Raw genomic sequence first — 21,302 nt, 5'->3', positions numbered from 1 at the left:
TTGATTTACCCGCGTCTTTGTCTTCTCATCTCTAGACTATGCAGAGTTTGTTTTCCTGGGGCTGTTTTTGGCTGAGATGTTTTTGAAGATGTATGGTCTGGGTTTCCGGCTCTACTTCCATTCGTCTTTCAACTGCTTCGACTGCGGGGTGAGTTTCTTCCTCCCTTATTCTGACCATTCTAACAGATTCATACATACACATAAAACATACTGATATCAAAGGGAACATTTAATCATTAAAGGGATAGTTCGGATTATTTGAAGTGTGGTTGTATGTATAACTTTAGTAGATGACAGCCCGTCCAGTTTGGAGAAGCAGACGGATAACTAGCATAGAAGCAGTTTAAATGTACGCTATATATTTTGTATATTTTTACATTTTTAGCTTGTCATCAGACAGCCCTTCTGACATGGAATTGAAGCTGTTGCATCCATCCATGCTCTCTTCAAAGCCACAAGATTCCATTGAAAAATACAGTATTTTTACCCAGCAGAACACAGGATTTGCTGGTCTACTGCTGCCTTGATCTGTTATTGCCTTTGTTGAATTGCATGTGACTCCCCACTCTTAAAGGAATATATCATATGATGATGTTTTTGTTTGTTGCTGGCATGTTTTCCAGGTCATTGTTGGTAGCATCTTTGAGGTGGTTTGGGGCTTCTTCAGGCCTGGCATGTCATTTGGGATCAGCGTCCTGAGGGCACTGAGACTTCTGAGAATTTTCAAAATCACCAAGTAAGTGGGACAAGAAAAAGAACAACATTTCACCAAAATTAGGCCCATTTGTAGTATCTGTGTTATAACACATGTGGTTTCCTTCCTTCAGATACTGGGCCTCTCTCAGGAACCTGGTCGTGTCCCTCATGAGCTCCATGAAGTCCATCATCAGCCTGCTTTTTCTCCTCTTTCTCTTCATTGTGGTGTTTGCTCTGCTGGGGATGCAGCTTTTTGGAGGACGGTGAGTAAAAGCCTTAAAAAGACAAAAACCTAACAAGGACACTTTATTTTCTGTTCATGGTGTGTGATGCCGATTTTCATAGAATATTTTCAGCCCCATATCTGATCGTGCTGCAGTTTCGAAGCGGTCGGTACACACCCTGACAACTGAGCAGCAGTTTCTTCAATGATGAAGAGGAGAGGAAATAACACGTCCGGATGAAAATAGCTCAGCATCCTCCTCCTCTCCTTCCTCCTCTCATTTCTTCTTTGGTCATATCTGACCCTTCTTTCTATCTGCCTTCCCTCTAGGTTCATCTTTGAAGATTACACTCCCACCAACTTTGACACGTTTCCAGCTGCCGTCATGACAGTGTTTCAGGTTTGGCTCCCACAGATCCCCTCGTTCTCTGCCTGCTCTCCATGACACATTGCACCCTGGGATATTTCTCACCCCAGGCGCAGATTAAACAACTCCGCTCACTCCGCTCTCCACCCCCCTGCCTCCACCATCATCCCACACATCCATGCACACATATGCGCGCATGAATATCAAGACAAGTGAAACGTGAACAAATCCACATCAGATCTACAAAACCAAGCACATTGTGAAGGAGTGTTTTGATCCGCACACATAGTAATTACCCCGCTGCCATTTTTAATACCATATCTCCAACTGGCAATGTCTCCTGTTTTCATGTATTTTTAGGCGGATCAAGCATGAGTAATGTCATTATTTCTGCTAAATATTCTGTGCGTTTGGCTACAGATCCTGACTGGTGAGGACTGGAACGAGGTGATGTATGACGGGATTCGCTCGCAGGGTGGAGTCCAGTATGGCATGTGGTCTTCGATCTACTTCATAGTGCTCACCCTGTTTGGGAACTGTATCCTTACTGACCCTTCAGAAGTGGGCAGGGAGCTCTGATGCAGCGTCTGTGTCTGTACATGATCAGTGGTGGGAAAAGTACTTAGTTAAAGCTGTAGTACCTCAGTATGGGAATACTCCATCACAAGTATACAGACATTACCCGAAAAGTATAATGTCAAAAGAAAAAGTTCAAAAATGTCATGACTCACTGTCAAAAATCTTAAAGAAACAGTGCAACATTTTGGCAAATGCACCTTTTGGAGCGTTAGATGAGATTGATAGCATGCTTGTGTTTCTTAGGCAAATGTGAAGCTAGCTTAGCGTAGCATAAAGAATGGAAATTGATTAAACATTTTGTCATATAAACTCAAAATCTGCACCAGTCTTATCAGAGAGGGGAGTACAAACAATCACAGGTTCCCACAGTAGTGTGTGTTTGGTTCTTACCTGCCATCTTGACAGACACACTGCTGAACGTCTTCTTGGCCATCGCCGTGGATAATCTGGCGAACGCACAGGAACTGACCAAGGTTTTTACTTCTATTTAGATTAACCAATTAAAACGATTATATATATATATAGTGCACACCTTCAAAGATGCATGTTCCGAGTGTAATATTTAATAGGTTCATGCCGTTGTGCTGTTACAGTATTAAATGTCTTTGTCTTTATCAGGACGAAGAGGAGGAGGAGGAGTTCTTCAACCAGAGATATGCCAGAGGCAGAGATGGCCTGATATCTGAGTAAGTTGTTTAACAGCTAACAAAATGAGCGATCAAGGATCCTCAGGTGTTCTTAGTCGTGAGTGTGTGACTGTTTCTCAGATCAGCTCTCCTCTTGAGCTAATGGAACATTCAGATTGGGCTGAAAATTTGTGATGATTCTTCAGATTGTTTTGTCTTTCTTTTGCAGCAGCAGCAGCAGATTCGAGAGGTGAAATCAAGCTTATACTTACTTAAGATAAGATATGGATGCTTGTGGGAGGAACTAGTGGTGATCCTGAATTTGATCATCATGCTGCAACTGTTATTGGGGAGAAGACGTGTAAAAAAAGAAAACAAAAAAAACAATTAGGCGCAGCCAATAAGATCAATATTTCCCCAGTGCCATTGATTGTGGACGCTCTGAGAACCAGTTGAAGGTGTAGCTGGTGAATGCTAGATCTGCTCCTCAGCGCCTCCAGTTGCATGGTGAATGCAAAGCTAGAAAGGCATGTTGACGGCATTGATGACATAATTCTGAATGCGTATTGAATGTGCCTGATTTGAAGCATGACCTCTTACGGACTGATTTTGCAGCAGTGCTGACGCTCCTCCTGTTGCCGCGGCCTTGGCCTGTGAGTGGTAACGGGGGCAGCCTCTTTTGTTCATGAGATTCTGAGCTGCTGCTCCTCCCGACCTGGTGGTTCTCCCACAGGTCCAATGATCCAGGAGGTCAGGAGGAGGGCAAGAAGTAGTTTTCCAAGACTGTGGGGAGCGGTGGGACGTCACAGTGTGTCGCTCTACAGGGAGGAGGCACATTTTGACGCGTGACAGATTTTGACCAAGATTGCGGTCTTAAGTCTGTGTGATCAGTGGGGCCAATGAGACACTGGAGCTGCTACGGTTCATGTCAGGGTCAATAGGCCTACTGATTCTGATGATTCATAAGTGGTTGCTAAAGAGTGTTAATAATGTTAGTTCAATTCAGCACCATCCTGTCTTGATCAGGACAGCACTCATCATTTCCAGCACAAGCTAGATTTTCCCAACCATATTGACAGACTGACGAATGTGTTTTTCCTGCTTCCCTATTTGTAGTGAAAATCAACTTGCAGAAACTAATGGGATAAAAGTAACTTATCTCAGTGCAGTGATTTAATGTTTTTTTTTTTCTTGTCAACATTAGAATATCATTGTGCGGTAATGAAGGATTCAGGCCAAATGGTTGGAAAATATAAAGAGGAAGACAAATTATAGCAATTGTGAGGAGCTGAAAGAGGCCGCTGATTAAGAAGGCAGGACTGTATTGTGTCCTGCTGATTGACTGATTGTTTGTTCCACTTATCGCTGTGCAGCAGGCAGAGAAAAACTTCAGGTAGCTTTGGGACTTCAGTTGCCGGACTTTTGTGTGTGCATACAAGAAAAGTGAGTAATAAATGACAAGTAAACACTGTTAGCTTGTCAGGACTGTTGTCACTGTTAGTGCCGTTAGCACTGTTAGCACTGTTAGTGCTGTTTGCACTGTTAGTGCTGTTTGCGCTGTTAGCGCCGTTAGCTGCAAACATCATGCTAGCTCTGAATTCAGTATTTAGCACCTTTAGCTAGGTTTAAAGGATAATTGTACGCTTTTAATTGCTTCCAAATGATAGAATATTTGTTAGAAACCATTGTGGAAGTATTACTATATACTGTTATCTGTTATTACCCACCACTATCCCATTCATTCACAGCAGTTGTGTTCTACTATTATTTGCTATATTTGTATTACTTTGCCTGTTAAGTTAATTTAGTAAAAAAGGGAAATAATACTTTCTTCTATAATATGTATAAAGGCCTACCTTGTGTGTACTTTGTACACACCTGCAATGGAAGAAAGAAACTGTTCAAGTTTAATCGGTTGTTCACTGTTAAATCGGCCTGTAATGATTCGGCACATCAGCAGAAACCTGTAGAACATTTTCAAAAGATAATGACATTTCTAGTTCTTATAATATAAATCATTTTCCAAAATAAATTAATAAAAAACGAAATGTTCACTGTGAATAATTACTTTTAAAGTGTCTCTGCAAGCTGATTTTTATCCTATAATATGTAGAATCCAGTATCTATTTGAAGGCAGGAAATCAAACCAAATCCACGTAACGTTTACTGGTAGTTAGCTAACACATGCAAAATCCCTGGTGAAATGATGGCAGGTCCTTTAAACTCCCTAATATCATGTAATAACCTTTAATTTTGTGTAGCATGTGTCATAAAATAAGTTACAAACTGAATCACTGATAAAAGACAAATAATAGACGTGATTGAATTCCATGAAATGAGCGAAAAGGCAAGTAACAACCTACGTACAATGACAGGTAACTGACTCTAGCTGCGAGACTGAATGTATCATTTGTTTGTTACATATTTGAATGTTAGTCTTGTACGTGCTGCAGCTATCAAGATGCTGAATCTGATGTGTATTACAGTGTTTTGCTGGTTCCATCACGTTGTCTTGTGTTATGCCTGTTATGTGGCGCTGAACAAAATGTTGTATATTCTACCAACTTCCGAACCGTAAACCTCAAAATAAGAAAGTATTTAACGGCAACGTCTATGAAAGCGGATGCTTCCTTGACATTGTTACTCTGAAAGGAAAATATTTTGCTTCCTTCTAAACATGTGCTAGATAACCTCCATCAACACTTTGCGTCCCCTTAACACATTTTGTTCTTCGTCACAACAAATGTTCTGTGTATGTTGTAAAACACTAATGTCTTGTTTTCAAATAATCATTCATTGATTACATGGACAACAAAAGAATCTGAATACCAGTAAGTATATTTGTCTCACAGAATCCCCCCCTTGAGTTTTCCTACTCAATTATTGAGACACTCTTCTTAAATCCTGCACCTTACCTTTTTTTTGTTCTTGTGGTTTTTGTTCTTATTATCTGTCCTAACCTCTCAGGTACCTTCATTGTTTTAATTTTTTTATGTATTTGTATTTTTTATCTTGAAGTATTTTGCATATTTTACATGGGAATTATTTTGTGTTGCTGATTAACTAACATGAGTTCACAGAAAAGGTCTGTCCTTTTTTTGCAACTTTTATTTGATTTGTTTCAATATGCGTTCACATAACTGTTATGCTAAATAGACACAAGTCTTGATATTTCTTGTCAGCAATTCCCTAAAGTAGGGCCTGTTGCTGCCCCATATTGATGTCAGATATATTGTGGTCCTTAGTGGGAGGAGAAGACCCTACCTATACAGGAAACGAGCCATCCACCGAGGCCGACCAAACTTCCCAGAAGAGCCTGACGACAGGCCAGGGGCGGCAGACGAACAGCCCCTCAATGCCTCCAATGCCTTTGTCACTCGCCGCGACAGGAGGAGAAAAGTTAACATGTCAGTGTGGGAGCAAAGAGCCAACCAGTTACGCAAACGCCGACAGATTGCCAGCAGAGAGGAGCTGTTCAGCAACCCTACGGAAGACAGCGCCGAGACTCCCACCAACCCCCCGGAGGCCAGCCCGGCTCACCTGCCTGAGTCTCCCATGTCTGTGGGGATGCCCCTCCCTGAGCCCCCAATGTCAGTCAACATCCCCATCCCTGAGCCTCCGGCGGCCGAGCCTCTGGTCAACCTGAACGAGGAGAAAACAGGAGGAGCTAACCATCGGGCCACAGGTGGGGGCAGGCACAGGATGGCCCGCAAGTTCAGGCCCAGTCAGGGGCCGGACGAAGGGGCCCGACACAGACGGCACCGGCACCGCGATGCTCGCACAGAAGCGAAGAGTCTGGACTGTACCCAGTCACCACACGAGGTCCCGCAAATCATACGGTCCCTCAGCCAGGACAGGAAGATACTAGATGAGAGTGAGGAGAAAGGGGAGGCAGAAGGAGGGTCAGTCCAAGATGAATGTGGAACATGCATCATTAATCCATATGCAGAAGTTGGAGAAGAATGTCGAAGGTAAGGCTGTTCTCATGTACTCTCAAAAAGAGGGATTATAGGGTTAAACACTTGTGAACTCCACCACTACTCAATCTAATGTAATTATATTGTAGGAGGAGTTTTCACTTGAATGTCACTAGATTTTATTCACCCTCTTTCTTTTAAAAGGATATGTTCACATGTTTTCAGTCTTATCTCATAACATTATACCCATGACCATATGAGCATTGAACAAGTTATTAGCTGAGAAAAGATCCCTTCATGGAGATGGGGGACACAATCCACAGTCTACTTCTCATGCAAACATGCATTCCCACAGTAATTCAGCAGAATTACATGAGGCTTCAGAAATCTTAGTTTGTCAAATAAAGTGTGTTTTTTCCGGTTAGTGTCTTTTTAGTGCAAAATCCCCCACCAAGTTTCAGAGAGATCCATTTTTTCTGTCTAACTTCTGAGGCCTCATGTTGCTTCATGTGAATTTCGGAGAGAATGTGTTTTTTTCCCCGTATATCTTCTATTAGAATCATACTAGGAAGGTTTCTCTTCATGGTTAGTATGGAGAAGAAGAACAATTACAACCAATAAGTCCTTTAAGAGTCCACTGTCACACTGAGGCTGTACAGAGATACTTTAAGCTCAGTGTTTACAAATGCATGCAAACAGGCTCACTGTGGCAATGCTGATATACTGGGTTTACAATTGACCAGGTGTTCCTCTTAGTTAGCGTGCTAACTTTTGCTGATTAGCACTAAATAAAAAGTGCATGTTTATCTGACAATTTTACAGCAAAAAAGGGGTGATACAAATATAGAGTTCAGTATACATAGTACAGGGGAGATTTCTATTTCATAACCCATCTATGTGGTGTTGCACTGTTTTCTTCCCCATTTCAGAGACATTCCTGACCCTCCTCAGTGTGAGCAGCTGCTGGACTGTACCTGGTCCGAGCAAGGTGCAGGCGGCCACACGGACCCAAACATCCCAGTGGAGCCCGCCTTAGAGGCCACAGAGTTCACTGTGAGGGCCATGGAGTGTGACAGTCGCCCAGTCTCTATCAAACGTGACAAGTCCAACCTGGCGGGAAGCGTGGCCATCGAAATGTCTGCACAACCGCTGCTGGAGCTCACGCCCATGACAGGTAGCCCTTCTCCCTGCAGCCACACTCCTTTACTGTGCATCATAAAGTGGGATTTAGAGTCTGGATCACTGTGTAGGTGTTTGACATCTGAGATAAGAGTTCCACTCGCATTTCTTTTTTCTGATGAATGCACTGCGTCTGTGACTCACATTGTTCTTTCTTCATCATAGCTGTCTGTCCGTGCACAGCTAAAGCATTTTGTTCTGTCCTCTTGCACCCTTGTCTGGGTTTCAGTGAACAGTAAAGAGTTGGAGGCATACCACTCCGAACAGAATGACAGAGAGGACGACACAGACGAGGAGGAGGAGGAGGAGGAGGAGGAGGAGGAAGAACCCCCGATGCCTCCAAAACCTCCAGCTCCAGATAGCATGATCATCTTCAAGGCCTCCAACCCGTACGATACGATAAAGCCCACTCAGTCTTCATTTCTTTGTGAGCTCTCTTTCATCAGCCAATCAATGACCATGTTCCCCTTCGTTCGTCCGCAGCATCAGGAGGATCTGTCACTATGTGGTCAACATGCGCTACTTCGAGATGACCATCCTCCTCGTGATTGTGGCGAGCAGCATCGCACTGGCTGCCGAGGACCCTGTGTGTAATAACTCAGACAGGAACAAGGTGGGATCAGAACACGTCGTCCTACTGTGTCCAATTTTATTCCTGATCTGCGTTTGGATGTGATCATCAATTTGATGTCGGAAGAAACTAATTAAGAAAAGATTACACAGCAGTGCATTAGCTGGTTCACTTGGGTGGTAGGGCTCTCAACAATTATCCCTTATGTAAGTATGATGTGTGATATTATAATATGAAAATACAAACATACTGAATGGTCTGCATGACGGGAGTCACACAGCATCCCTTTCAGTAATTTAACGTTATGCTAATGATGGTCGCAGAGAGACTGACACCTTAAAGAAGCAGTGGACGACTTTGACTTTTACACGTTTGTCCTCAAGGACGCATTTATTTCCATCAAACTGAAATAAATAAGAATCTGAAATGAAGTTTTAGCTTTCAGGTCAGCAGCCAAACACACACAAACACAAATTGTTGGTTGCCAGTCAGACTTTCTTAATAATAACTTGTATTTTTTTATGTTTGTAAATGATCCAGGTGCTCCGTTATTTTGATTACGTCTTCACGGGAGTGTTCACCTTTGAAATGATCATCAAGGTAGTTAACTGAAACACATCTTCGCCACGCTTTGATGACTCCAGTCTCACTTTAAGAATTGAAGTTACCCTGATGTAGTCAGAGGTGTTTTCCGGTGTATAATCCGGTCACGCTACCTGTGGGTGTGTTTGTCCTCCAGATGATAGACCAGGGCCTCATTCTGCACGATGGCTCCTATTTCCGAGACATGTGGAACATCCTGGACTTCATTGTGGTGGTGGGAGCTCTGATTGCCTTCGCTCTAACGTGAGTCACTAGTGCTGCCCGCCGATGACTAATGATTGAGTCACTACAGCGAATCATGTTCTGAGCGTACAGTATTGTTATAAACGACCTTCCCTCAAAGACACCTTTTGCACCTTCAGAAAAAGTGTTTTTTCTTCAGCTCAGAAACTGCAAATGTGGAGGCATGCCTCGTAGTTAAACTGCCACTGTGGTCCTGAAACAAACGGAAGAGATTTCTGTGTAATGTGGGGGTAAACACAAGAGATGCTAAAGAGCCTCCCATTTCTTTTTGTCGCCGTTCCCAGCACGACTGTCCCAGATAACTTACTAAACCTGCTGTGCCTTTTGTTGTACTGTAGAGGATTGTATTGTATGTTAATTTCTCTGTTGTGAATATAGCTGTGATCCTCTGAGCTAAGCTCACGGTGTATCTCTCTTTATGCCTTAATTTTTCTCTGTTGTTCCTGTGGATTTTGTCACTGTTGGGGCTACCAGGAATGTGATGGGGTAAAAATTTCATTCACACTAAATGTCTCCCACAAGCTTCTCATACATTTCTTTTCGTATCTTCATGTGTGTGATTTTTCCTTTTTGTATTTCGTTTTTTTGTTGTTGTTCTTCCAAATCTCACCAAACTGCAGAGTCCGTCGTGTATCAGCGGTAACGCATTTGATAAACTAGGCACAATAATAAATCATTTCTGCCCTCTTAGTAATTATGTGTTTCGTGATTGATTTTTTAAAAAATCCAATATTTGATCAACTGGAAAAATGTATCCATGTATCTTGGTTCACAGTACAAACAGAATGAATATTGTCATTTAATACTATGACCTTGACAGAGTCAATTCACTTTTGTGAGATCAGTGCTTCTGACCTGTAATTACTTAATACTAGTATCCTAATTTGATGGAGGACAAAAATTGGAAATGAGGGTGGATTTATTATTGATTTCTTTTCACTGATGATTAATTCAAGGGTACAACTTGCACAAATGATCAAAACCTTTACCTGCAACACCCGCTGGGCTCCATACAAACACACTCGAGGTGAAGTTCTGTGTTTCATTGTGATTTTGATATGCACTTGTGTTGCCATTGTGCTTTTCCTGTTTTCCTTTCCCACCGTTTTGAATGTGTCGGTGCCATGTGTCTTTGTCACTAGCTTGAGTGCACAGCTGGGTTCCTCATTTCTGCATTTCAACGTCAACAGAAACAACAAAGGCAGAGACATCAAGACGATAAAGTCCCTCAGAGTATTGAGGGTTCTGCGGCCTCTGAAAACCATCAAGAGGCTTCCTAAACTCAAGGTATGATAACATCTGCAAACACTATTTGGTGTTATTTCCCAGATCTTTGACAAAGTGTGCTGGCTTTGTCGTCCCTGGTGTCTTTCTTCTCCCGCAGGCTGTTTTCGACTGTGTGGTCACATCTCTGAAGAACGTCTTCAACATCCTCATCGTGTACCAGCTCTTCATGTTCATCTTTGCTGTCATTGCCGTGCAGCTCTTCAAGGGGAAGTTCTTCTACTGCACCGACAGCTCCATGAATTCAGAGAAGGAATGCCAGTAAGTGCATTTGTGTCCAAGCCAGTGGTGGAAGATGGTGCGTTCAAGCTCATTACAACGATTACAAAGTCTTGGCGGAAGGTCAACTGTAAAATTTCGTTATTTTTGGCAAGAAACAAATAAAATAAAATAAAATACAGTTTGAGGGAGATATTTTCACAGCAATATAAACCAGAGGGAGGTAATTATGATCTGTTTTACTTCTTAACTCGGGCCCTAAGAAGCTTCTTATATATAATTAAAACTACTAAACATTACATTTAGAATTTTTGACAGTTTACACTGACTTTGGAATGGTTAAAATAATTTGTTGCCAGACTTTCCTTATAGCGCTGACACAGTGCTCACAGAGATGTCTGGCTATGCAAGACTAGCTTGGCACGAAGACTGGGGAACAGCAAGCCTGGTTCTGTCCAACGGTAACACAATTTGCCTGCCGCCGACTGAAGCTCGCTCATTTACATGTTCCGCACGAAAACCAAAGCTTATAATCAGCACGTTGTGGTTTCACACGGGTTATGTGACGGACTATTTCTTGCATTCTTAAAGTCAACTTCAGGGAAACCCAGGCCAAAAATACCAATGTCACCAGCGTCAGCTACAAATAAAACCCAAATCACCTCAATTAACGAAGATAAAGTTACAATATTAAACAACTCCCTCAAAAAGGACATGTCTGCTCTATAGAACTTTGTGACAAGGAGTTAGCATACATCAAATTTAACAAATTTAACATTTCTGATCTTAGAGAGCAATGGAAAAGTCTGAACACAAAGGGCTCAAAATACCTCCTCAGTCTTTATATACTGGACCCTCAGATCAGTGATCAGTTCCCCAGACTCACCAGTTATCAAAAGCTTTGCCGGTTTAATGTGTGTTTAATGAGTGAATGAAGTGAAACCATGGCCTCCGGCTGCTCTGCCCCCCACAGAGGCTACTACATCGACTACAGCAGAGACAAGAAGGAGGTGAAGAGGAGAGAGTGGAAGAGACACGAGTTTCACTACGACAACGTCTGCTGGGCCCTCCTCACACTTTTCACCGTCTCAACTGGAGAGGGATGGCCTCAGTAAGGGGACTTTTTCTTGTAATTAAAGGGTAAGTAATTAAAGTCTAGAAAGACAAATGACCCGTCTCTTCTCCCATCTTTGCTCCCAGGGTCCTGCAGCACTCCACCGACGTGACGGAGGAGAGCATGGGGCCGAGTCGGGGGAACCGCATGGAGATGTCCGTTTTCTACGTGGTCTACTTTGTGGTGTTCCCGTTCTTCTTCGTCAACATCTTCGTGGCTCTTATCATCATCACCTTCCAGGAGCAGGGCGACAAGATGATCCAGGAGTGCAGCCTGGAGAAGAATGAGGTGTGTTGGGATTAAACGCACATGCAGACTCACGCACGGTTACGTTCGCACATTCACGTCTGTTTTCCTACGTTTCTGTCGCGTCAGAGGGCTTGCATCGACTTCGCCATCAGCGCCAAGCCGATGACTCGTTACATGCCCCAGAACAGACAGACCTTCCAGTACCGACTGTGGCACTTTGTGGCATCGCCCTCTTTTGAGAACACGGTACTCGTCATGATCGCCCTCAACACCGTGGTCCTCATGATGAAGGTAAGGAAGTCTGTCTTGAACTACTGTTTAGAAAAACGACCGGTTTTGTTGTTACATTTATAGAAACCACATTTGAGAATTGAGACAAAACATCTCAATAAAAGAACCAACAAAATTCACACAATTTTACAGTTTATTTTTGTTCATTTTTTTGTCATCAAGGTTTTCCTTGCAAAACGTATTTCCAAAACAAATCTTAAAGTGTCAATTACTGCATTATTTTACTCTTTAAATTGCTATATGACCAAACCATATGACAATAATTAAACATTGATGAAAATAATACAGTCAGTGACAAAAATACAGGCAGTGAAATTTTCACAGTGATTACCAATCTCAAGAATTTGAAACAAGTTTTTAAGCCTCTGCAAAGGATTTTCATACTGAAATGAACTGTTATGGATTCTAAAGTTCTGATATTTCTCAGAAAATGATTGTCAGTATTATGAAGGATACAAGATGTATGGGTTGAAACATCCAAATGCATCGTTTAGAACTTAAAGTGTACGTAAATAAAACGTCTCTTTTCCTTCAGTACCACTCGGCCCCGACAGCCTACGACATGGTCCTTAAACACCTCAACACGGCCTTCACCGTCCTCTTCTCCCTGGAGTGTATACTCAAGATTATGGCATTTGGTTTGGTGGTGAGTATGTGAGGGATCAATGAAAGACAGAAGCTGTTTAAACACGTTTATGTCTTTTGTCAAACTACTTCAAACCTTTTCTTTTGCCGCAGAACTACTTTCGAGATACTTGGAATATTTTTGATTTCATCACTGTTCTTGGCAGCATCTCTGAGATAGTTGTGGATTTACAGGTAAGATACTGCCAAGACATTTTCACAATGTTGTGACCCTTGAAAAGACACACAATAAAATATTATTTTATTTATACTGATATTATTATCACTTATGTGCTGCGATCCCTGCCTCCAGTCACAATTTAAGTCATGATGTGATGAATTTCACCATCTGTGTTTTACATCCTGTCTCTCCCTTCTGTCTGCCACTGCCCCCCCCCCCCCCCCCCCCCTTCCCCTCTCCCTCCCCCACCATTCAGTCAGTGAACACCATCAACATGAGTTTCTTGAAGCTTTTCAGAGCAGCCAGGTTGATCAAGCTGCTGAGGCAGGGTTACACCATCCGTATTCTGCTGTGGACTTTTGTACAATCTTTCAAGGTCGGTTATTTTACAGTGTTTTATCTCATCACTTGATGTTTTTAATGCAAGATGACTTTTATTTATGACAAGTTTTAATTAACTGTCTCTGCTCTTTTGTCTCACACAGGCTCTTCCTTATGTCTGTCTTCTCATTGCTATGCTTTTTTTCATATACGCCATAATCGGAATGCAGGTATCCTTCTTCTACTATTTCACAAATAACATTACAGTCTGTCACCAAACCTACAGTTACTCTATGTACAGTTTGGGGATTTTAGATGGTTGTGTTGTAATTTATATGAGCTTTTCTGGTGTATTCTTATATTTTTAATTGTTTACATTACATTAGGTCATTTGAACCATATTGTCTTATTTGGACATTTTTTAACATGACATCTGCTTTGAGAGAAGCTCATTTGGTAATGAACATCATGTTTTCTGCAGGTGTTTGGAAACATCAAGCTGAATGATGAGAGTCACATCAATCAACACAACAATTTTAAGAACTTTTTCAGTGCCCTGATGCTGCTCTTCAGGTAGGCATATCTTTAAAAAAAAAACCTCAATGCCTTTAGTTTGAATTCTCTTAATTGTCTTTCCTTTCTAGAAAATGGATCTTAATGTGATGTCAACTCGGTGTTTGTTTGTGTTCAAACCACCAGGAGTGCAACGGGGGAGTCCTGGCAGGAGATCATGCTTTCGTGTCTGTCGGGTCAGGAGTGTGAACCTGACTCCTCCATCTCCCCCCTCACCACGTCTCCGGACCACGAGGGAGGCTGTGGGACGGACTTTGCCTACTGCTACTTCGTCTCATTCATCTTCTTCAGCTCGTTCCTGGTCAGGACTCAACCAAAATGGTGCTCGGTTCACATATTGGCCAGTTTCCCTGCTGTCTTTGCAGTGCTTTTCTTCTTTGTGTCTTTTTTTGTTTTAGATGCTAAATCTATTTGTGGCTGTGATCATGGATAACTTTGAGTACCTGACACGAGACTCCTCGATCCTGGGTCCCCATCACCTGGATGAGTTTGTTCGCATCTGGGGGGAGTATGATCGTCTGGCATGGTGAGACTTATTACTGCTATTTCGTTTCAAGCAGACCTGATCAACATTCATCTTTGTCCAGCAGAGGGCCGTCAAAGCTCACATTTTTCAGATCAATGAGCTGTTATGTTCAGCATAAATTCAAATTCAAGTCCAAAAGAGCATCTGCAGTTCACTGTGCTAGAAAAAGAAAACATGGTTAACATTGTAAAAATATCTAAAAAAAGACCTTAAAAGGGGATCTAGTTGTCTCCATGTGTATTAGATCTGAGTTGTATGCCACTGTTCATTAACCTCTCCACCTTCTTCTATTGATCACTCTGAAGTGGTCGTATCCACTACACTGCCATGTATGAGATGTTAACACACATGTCGCCACCTCTGGGCCTCGGCAAAAAATGTCCCGCCAAGATCGCCTACAAGGTACTGACAACGTTAGCACTTTTTTCTAAACACAGAAGGGAAAGATAAAATGAAAACTCAAGAAACTCAATAAAACTGGAGGACATTGTTGAATTCAAAACATAATTTGTTATGTTTAAAGCCAGCAACCAGTTGTTGCCTCAACATTTTACGGAAGTAATTGAGCTAATTCACTTTAAAGCACAGTTTCCACAAACAACGCTAACGCAGATGTGCATGTCAGTGTGTGGAGTAAAACTGTGGGAATCTCAGAGGAACTACTATTCAATTTAAGAAAAAGTATAGAGACTTAATAACTGTGTGGTTTTTTGTGCTTGAAGTGCACAGTGAGGTGAAGAATGAATGAATGTCTGTCTCTCATCCCTCTAAGCGGCTGGTGTTGATGAACATGCCTGTGGATGAAGACATGACCGTCCACTTCACCTCCACCCTGATGTCGCTCATCCGCACAGCTTTAGACATCAAAATAGCCAGAGGTCAGAGTCGCATGTCATCACTGTGATTTTTCATGGATTATCCATATGGCCTATAAAATGACCTTCAATAGTGGAAGTTTTGTCCGAGCTGAAGAAATATTCAGTTTGTTGTCAAACAAAAGCAGCGAGTCATCACAGTTGAGAAGGTTAGTAGGTTGTGAATAGTTGTTAGTAGTTAGTTAATTCATAATTACTTTGCTCATAGTTCGTAAGTAAATACTCAAACATGTGAAGTTGTGAAAGACTGCATTTAGCATGGATTTTTTTCATATGGGTATGTTGGTTTCTATGCAATAGATGCAATATGAATGAAATAGCGATTGATCGACCGATTGTTCAGCTTAAGGAAAACCATTATTGTAACAGATTCTATTTGTTATTCAAAGGGGCTGAATGTGGATGTTTGTTACAGGTGGTGAGGACCGTATCGCTCTGGATAGTGAACTACAAAAAGAGATCAGTATCATTTGGCCTTATCTTCCCCAGAAGAACCTGGACCTGCTGGTACCCATCAACAAAGGTCTGGCTCTGACTGTGGAGGAAGTACTGGTTGTAATGCAGTTTTAAGGAGCAGTAAGAGTTAACGGAGCGTGTCTGCCCTCACAGATACGGACATGACGGTGGGGAAGATTTACGCTTCCATGATGATAATGGACTACTTCAAACAGAACAAAGCCAAGAAGCTCAGGCAACAACTCGAAGCTCAGGTCAGCTCTGCGTGCTGTTATCAACGTCCTCGTTCTACAATTATATTCAAAGAAAAGAGCTACATGAATACATGAGAAGAAGAAAGAAAAATGCATCCAACCTCACAGCACAGTTTCATATAATCTATCACATGGGCTCACATGGAGAAACAAATAAATCCGTAATTATTAGCCACAATATTACTTAACCTGTCTAGATGTAAAATAAATAAATCAAAAGTAGAAGACAGGCAAAAAGAAAAAGAGGGGAGGAATTGCAGAGCAAAACAAGGATCAGGTTTCTTAAGCATCCATTGTTACCAAACATATCTACGTATACACAGAGGGAGGTATGGCGATAAGCAGAAGTCACTTGTCTTGTCTTCCAGGTGTTGAGGAATCGACCCTCTGTGATCTTCTTGAAAGTGCACCTGAACAACACGATTCAATTGGAATGAAGCCATCTGACCTGTTTGAATTGTTTTTGTTCTCTCATTTCAGAAGAGTAGCTTAATGTTCAAGCGTCTGGATGCCTCCACGCTCCCCGAGGACATTCTGTCCAACACCCAGACGCTGCCGATGATGGCCCACAGCGCTGGCTCAGCCTTGTCAGTCTGCTCACGTGTGCATATTTGTCATATTTGGACTTGTGTCTATATCTATATGATTGTTCACGTCTCTCTCATCTCTCTCTCTCTCTCTGTGCCAATGCAGGACTAGAGGAGGCTTTGTGGCTTTGAGCCCCATCTCACCTCAGGAACTGTTCTTGCAGCCCATAAGCTCCGACGCTGATGCAAGTCAACAGCAAAATCTGGTGAGAAAGAGGACCAACGTGAGCCTACATTAACACCACAAGCATGTCCACCTGTGTGTAGGGTTTAACTGAAATTACATTTATTTTAAGAGTTCAAAAAGTAAATGTAATAGTAGAAATGTTCTTATCCTGTTATTCATTTCGCTAAGCTTTTATAGGTGCAGTCAGTGATTCTAACTCAATACGCTTTTTGTCAAATACAGTGAATATATCCTCACAGTCCCCTAGCTGTTCGTTCTGTGGTGCACTGCAAAAAAGCCCTGGCTCTCTAAATGGGAAACAGACAAAGTGGGTCGGACCGAGACGCACAAAACTCTTCCAGCCATTCGGCAACAGGGGGGCTTGAGCATAGGACAGGGGAAAGGCACTGGACAGTATTTGTTTGGGTGTTGAGTTCAAATATCCTTATCTTCCTCCAGAATTGCTTACTCAGTCAGTTGACACCCTTAACACACATCCAGACTATACAAGACAAGAGAAGTTGTCAGGGTCGAGCTGTGTACTCAGATTAACAAGTTGGGAACCACTGTCTAACATCACATTCTGAACTCTGAACTTGTGCCTAACCCCAGTGTCTTACCCCACAAAAACATAAACTTCCTCCAAGTGTGACTTTCCTCCGTGGCATGGCCCTCTTCTCCCGTCTTTTAGCCCTGTGGAGGTCGGGATAGCAAAGGCAGATTGTCAAACTTGTTTTGTTGTGTCTATGCTGTCTGGTTTTACTGGTCTACATCGCTTGCTCGAGGAATGATATTAAATGATTCTGAAAAAGCGCAGTGCTTGTCCGGGCAGAGGAATGTGTTCGGCCCCTAGACGTAGATGTCATCTGGCTCTGTTTGTGTAGCTGATAAGACCTGAACGTGCATGACTGAATGAATTTTCAAGCTGAAATATGGACTCCATCTTTCCCTGTGAACTGTTTTGTTTATTGTCCATTCAACAGTTCTCCTGTTGCTAGTTGTTGATCTGTCCGTTTCTTGCTGGAATGGCTTCTGATTGGATGGCGATGTCTATGATAGATGGTCCCTCGGCGATGAAATGGCTTGTGTGCCCTCCTCTCATCTTCACCGGATGTCCGTCTTTAAAGGGCAGTCCTGTGGTGGACGAACCTGATTGGTGTCTCTCCTTGCCCTCCTCTCTTGTTTCTGTACTCACCTAGGTGGGCGAGTGCAGTAGGGGGATTGAAGCCCCACAGGAGCTTCCACTAGGCAGGGGTCTGTGTGTGCGGGCCTCTTCCATGCCCCGTCTGGCTGTAGAGTCGCAGGTACATCTTCCATGACACGGCCCCCATTCTGGATCTGGAGGACGTCAGTGGCTGCATGGGCTCCGATGCCAAAGTGCCTTGTTCCTTATGTCATGCTGAGAAGTTAAAATCCGAGTTTTGGCTTCTTTTGCTCTTTGATTAAGGTTCAAAATATTGTTAAAGTGGGGTATGCTCTGTGAATGCTGATGCTTTTTACCTTGAGTTCTCTTATCTTGTGAAAAGAGGAAACAAAACCAAACTAGTCTTTTAGGATGCACTGTTTTGTCGCACTGACTGATGCATGTTTAAAAAAAACAAAAACTCTGCAATGGTCCACTTGCATCCGCACGAAATAATCCAAATGTAATTACAGCATGTTTAATGTGTTTTGTCTGTGTGTATTATCACATACAAGCAGACGGAGGTCGCGAGTGGCTCCATGAAACGTTCAGCCTCCACGGTTGGAGATCAGCGGGTCAACGGTCTTTGGCAGGAGGAGAAAAGTCCTGAGAGAGTTTTGTATCGACCTCGTCACAAAAGCTACAAGGCAGCCGGTGAGTCCTGCTCACTTGTTATCACGTCAGCTTGTGTGCATACGGCGTGAAGCCTTTTTTTTCGCCATTTGTAAACATGGAACACAGGTGTTAAAACACAAGAACGGTCAAATGCAGAACAAAATGCCTCCCACAGTAGCCGACTCATTTTGTTGTGTCTTCCCTCTAGTTTCTCGGTCGGAGCACTGGCAGCAGGGCGACAGGGCGCGTGGCCGGTCTAAGGAGCGCTGCCACCTCCTCTCTCCAGAGGCATCTCGTTGTAACTCGGAGGAAAGAAGTTTGCAGCCCTCACGGTCCTCTAGTGGAGAGAGAGCACACCCCCAAGATAAACAGGTGAGTGAGAAAACATGTCCAGCTAACTGACAACTAACATGGCAGAGTCTCAAATTAACGACACGACACAGTTAAAAGTCAAATTAAAAGGAAATTAACAGACTCCCCCTCCATTGCGAAATTTGCTGGAATGGACCTTTAAATGTGGACATGTTTGTGTTACCATATATCCTGAAAAAGACAATTCATAAAGTCATTGTTCGTTCCATTTTGTCTTTATTCTCATCTTCAGGGCAACAGCTCAGACAGTCCGGTGCCCTCCACCTCGGAGTCCAGCACCCCCAGCGGTCGACGACCCGTATCCCACACCCGTTCCCACCCTCACATCTCCTACTCCCCGCTACACCCCTCCGTCGGCGAGGACGAGGATGAGCAGGGCAGCCCAGAGACCATGAGACGGGGCGAGCCCAATTGGGATACCCAAGAGGGGGTCCCAGGCAAGAGGCAGAGCCAGGCGGACAGAGACGCGTCCCCACCTCGACGCTACCCCTCCGAGCCGTTCCTGGCCTCCCAAGAGGGTGACCACAGCCCCGACCCCTCCGGCCCCATGGAGACGTTGACCTTCGAGGCGGCTGTGGCCTGCAGCCTGGGACGCTCAAACACCATCAGTTCAGCCCGCCCGCGCTTACGGACCGGCTGGCAGGTCCCCAACGGACACTTTCGTAAGCGCTTGGCGCAGACGACCTCTGTTGCGGGCCGTGATCCTCTCAGCGACACAGAGGAGGACGACAGGTGCTAGGGACAGGAGGCCCAGCGTGAGGGAGGAGGGAGATGTGTTAGGAGACTCAGTGTGCAGAGTGAAGGTTAATATGACTCTTTTTGCATCAGTGCTTCGAGGCCATGAACCAAATGTGACCCCAAAACGAACGAAAACAAAAGAACAATACTTCTTGAATGTGTAGTTGCCAATTCACACAGAACACGGACACTAAATAAGGTCTATTTCCTGACTTGTACTTGATGATAGAAAGTAATAATACATCTCAAATAGTTGTGGGATGCAGAAAATCAATGAATGGATCAAATTATGTCATTTGTGTCAATAGGTATTTTCATTTCTGAAGATGTTTCTAAATGATTCAGTGTTGCTCTTAACAGTAATTATCTGTGGGGTGTGTGAATATGTAACTACATTTTCTTATAAATGAATTGTTTTTGTAAATACATTGTGATCATCCCACCAACGCCATTTATCCCACCAGATCAATACAACAAGCCATGGCGAAGAGACGAGCCGATACTTTATCAGACAATGTGGACACTAATAAGTAACACTCAATGATGCTGGATTTTTTTACAGTATGAATGAATGTGCAGAGGGAAAACTGCCTGATTTTCCTCGTCATTTCACAGTTTGGTATTGAACATAAGTTGTGAGATATGAACACGTTTATAGAATAACATAGAAAAGATGCTTGTTATTTCAACCATCGTTATTGTTGAATCCTGCCTCCAACAAACCTCATTTAAAATTATCCTTCAAAATAGACTAGTTTCTTTTATTTTTTACCAGTCTACACCCTTTAAATGAGACTTTCCCAACAGTTATATTAAGCGTTTAGCAATTGTTGGGTGTGTAATTTTACCATGAACTGATATGAAAAGAAAATGGTCTTTAATATTTTTTTTTTTTACCTTTTTCTTTCTTGTGATTAGTGTATGAACCGTTGCAGACGATGACTGTAGAAACACTTTAGACACCCCATGACATTTGCTTCACAAATTAACATTACTCTATTATTAACTAATAATGTACAGAGAAAATATGCCGTTTGTAATATTTAGAGAGAAAAAAATAACACTTAACAGTATAAGCTGATGAGCTTTAAAGGTAAAGGAATCTTTGGAAATGTTAATTTTAAGATTTGTGTTTTTGTTTTTATTTGCCTGAAGAAGGCTAATTCTGTGAAACTCTCTTAACCAAAAACATGGAGATTTGTATCATAAATTCCTGGAATGCAAATATTTTGTGGGTTTTTATGTGTACAATAGCTGTATATACAAATAAAGGTGTCCTCAAGTTGGCACTGTTATTGGATGTGTTTTTTATCTAAAGACTGGAAAAACATCAAAACCCTTGATACATGTGAACTGAAGCCTTGAGCAAAAACAGCTCACTCAGAAACCAGTGGGAATCAACAGTTTATGCATTTATTTAAATAGATATTCTTGATTTACTTAAAACTGGTCACCTGTTTCTGTGAAAACCATTTTCTGTGAGATAATGGATTTTTTTTTGTAGATATTCTCCCTATTTTTCTGATTGCCTGACACTTCTTCTGTATATATTATACACTAACAATACTGATGCACACAGAGGGAAGTGCAACCACTACCTTGAAAGCTGAAACTTTAATGATCACAATATATTTCCATATTACAATTAATCTCAATGATAAGTGATTGAT

The 21,302-nt window shown here is 42.5% G+C and overlaps 1 protein-coding gene across 3 annotated transcripts in view; it reads left to right on the top strand.

Moving 5' to 3' along the window:
• Positions 1-20,918, top strand: part of LOC311012659 (voltage-dependent R-type calcium channel subunit alpha-1E-like) — a 39,001-nt gene extending 18,083 nt beyond the window's left edge. Inside the window, exons 11-45 of one of the 3 annotated variants that reach the window (XM_084008243.1) lie at positions 36-148; positions 624-736; positions 828-959; positions 1,250-1,319; positions 1,707-1,824; positions 2,271-2,338; positions 2,484-2,551; positions 5,737-6,462; positions 7,338-7,582; positions 7,817-7,976; positions 8,071-8,200; positions 8,699-8,758; positions 8,898-9,004; positions 10,195-10,291; positions 10,389-10,549; positions 11,481-11,618; positions 11,708-11,909; positions 11,997-12,161; positions 12,697-12,807; positions 12,900-12,980; positions 13,223-13,342; positions 13,452-13,517; positions 13,769-13,860; positions 13,987-14,161; positions 14,259-14,386; positions 14,692-14,788; positions 15,159-15,264; positions 15,677-15,784; positions 15,871-15,971; positions 16,452-16,558; positions 16,665-16,764; positions 17,924-18,028; positions 18,423-18,561; positions 18,731-18,894; positions 19,127-20,918. In XM_084008243.1, coding sequence (XP_083864369.1) covers positions 36-148; positions 624-736; positions 828-959; positions 1,250-1,319; positions 1,707-1,824; positions 2,271-2,338; positions 2,484-2,551; positions 5,737-6,462; positions 7,338-7,582; positions 7,817-7,976; positions 8,071-8,200; positions 8,699-8,758; positions 8,898-9,004; positions 10,195-10,291; positions 10,389-10,549; positions 11,481-11,618; positions 11,708-11,909; positions 11,997-12,161; positions 12,697-12,807; positions 12,900-12,980; positions 13,223-13,342; positions 13,452-13,517; positions 13,769-13,860; positions 13,987-14,161; positions 14,259-14,386; positions 14,692-14,788; positions 15,159-15,264; positions 15,677-15,784; positions 15,871-15,971; positions 16,452-16,558; positions 16,665-16,764; positions 17,924-18,028; positions 18,423-18,561; positions 18,731-18,894; positions 19,127-19,633 — 5,180 coding nt within the window. In that variant the 3' untranslated portion in view covers positions 19,634-20,918. The remainder of the gene's footprint in view (positions 1-35; positions 149-623; positions 737-827; positions 960-1,249; positions 1,320-1,706; positions 1,825-2,270; positions 2,339-2,483; positions 2,552-5,736; positions 6,463-7,337; positions 7,583-7,816; positions 7,977-8,070; positions 8,201-8,698; positions 8,759-8,897; positions 9,005-10,194; positions 10,292-10,388; positions 10,550-11,480; positions 11,619-11,707; positions 11,910-11,996; positions 12,162-12,696; positions 12,808-12,899; positions 12,981-13,222; positions 13,343-13,451; positions 13,518-13,768; positions 13,861-13,986; positions 14,162-14,258; positions 14,387-14,691; positions 14,789-15,158; positions 15,265-15,676; positions 15,785-15,870; positions 15,972-16,451; positions 16,559-16,664; positions 16,765-17,923; positions 18,029-18,422; positions 18,562-18,730; positions 18,895-19,126) is intronic. The other 2 variants (XM_084008245.1, XM_084008244.1) reach the window with 2 other exon arrangements.
• Positions 20,919-21,302: the final 384 nt, after the last annotated feature.

The sequence above is a fragment of the Eutrigla gurnardus genome (genome assembly GCF_963514095.1).
Source record: "Eutrigla gurnardus genome assembly, chromosome: 4".
In the NCBI taxonomy this organism is placed as follows: domain Eukaryota; kingdom Metazoa; phylum Chordata; class Actinopteri; order Perciformes; family Triglidae; genus Eutrigla; species Eutrigla gurnardus.
The sequence above is the reverse complement of the archived record's forward strand: the minus strand, read 5'-3'. Positions and strand labels throughout refer to the sequence as shown.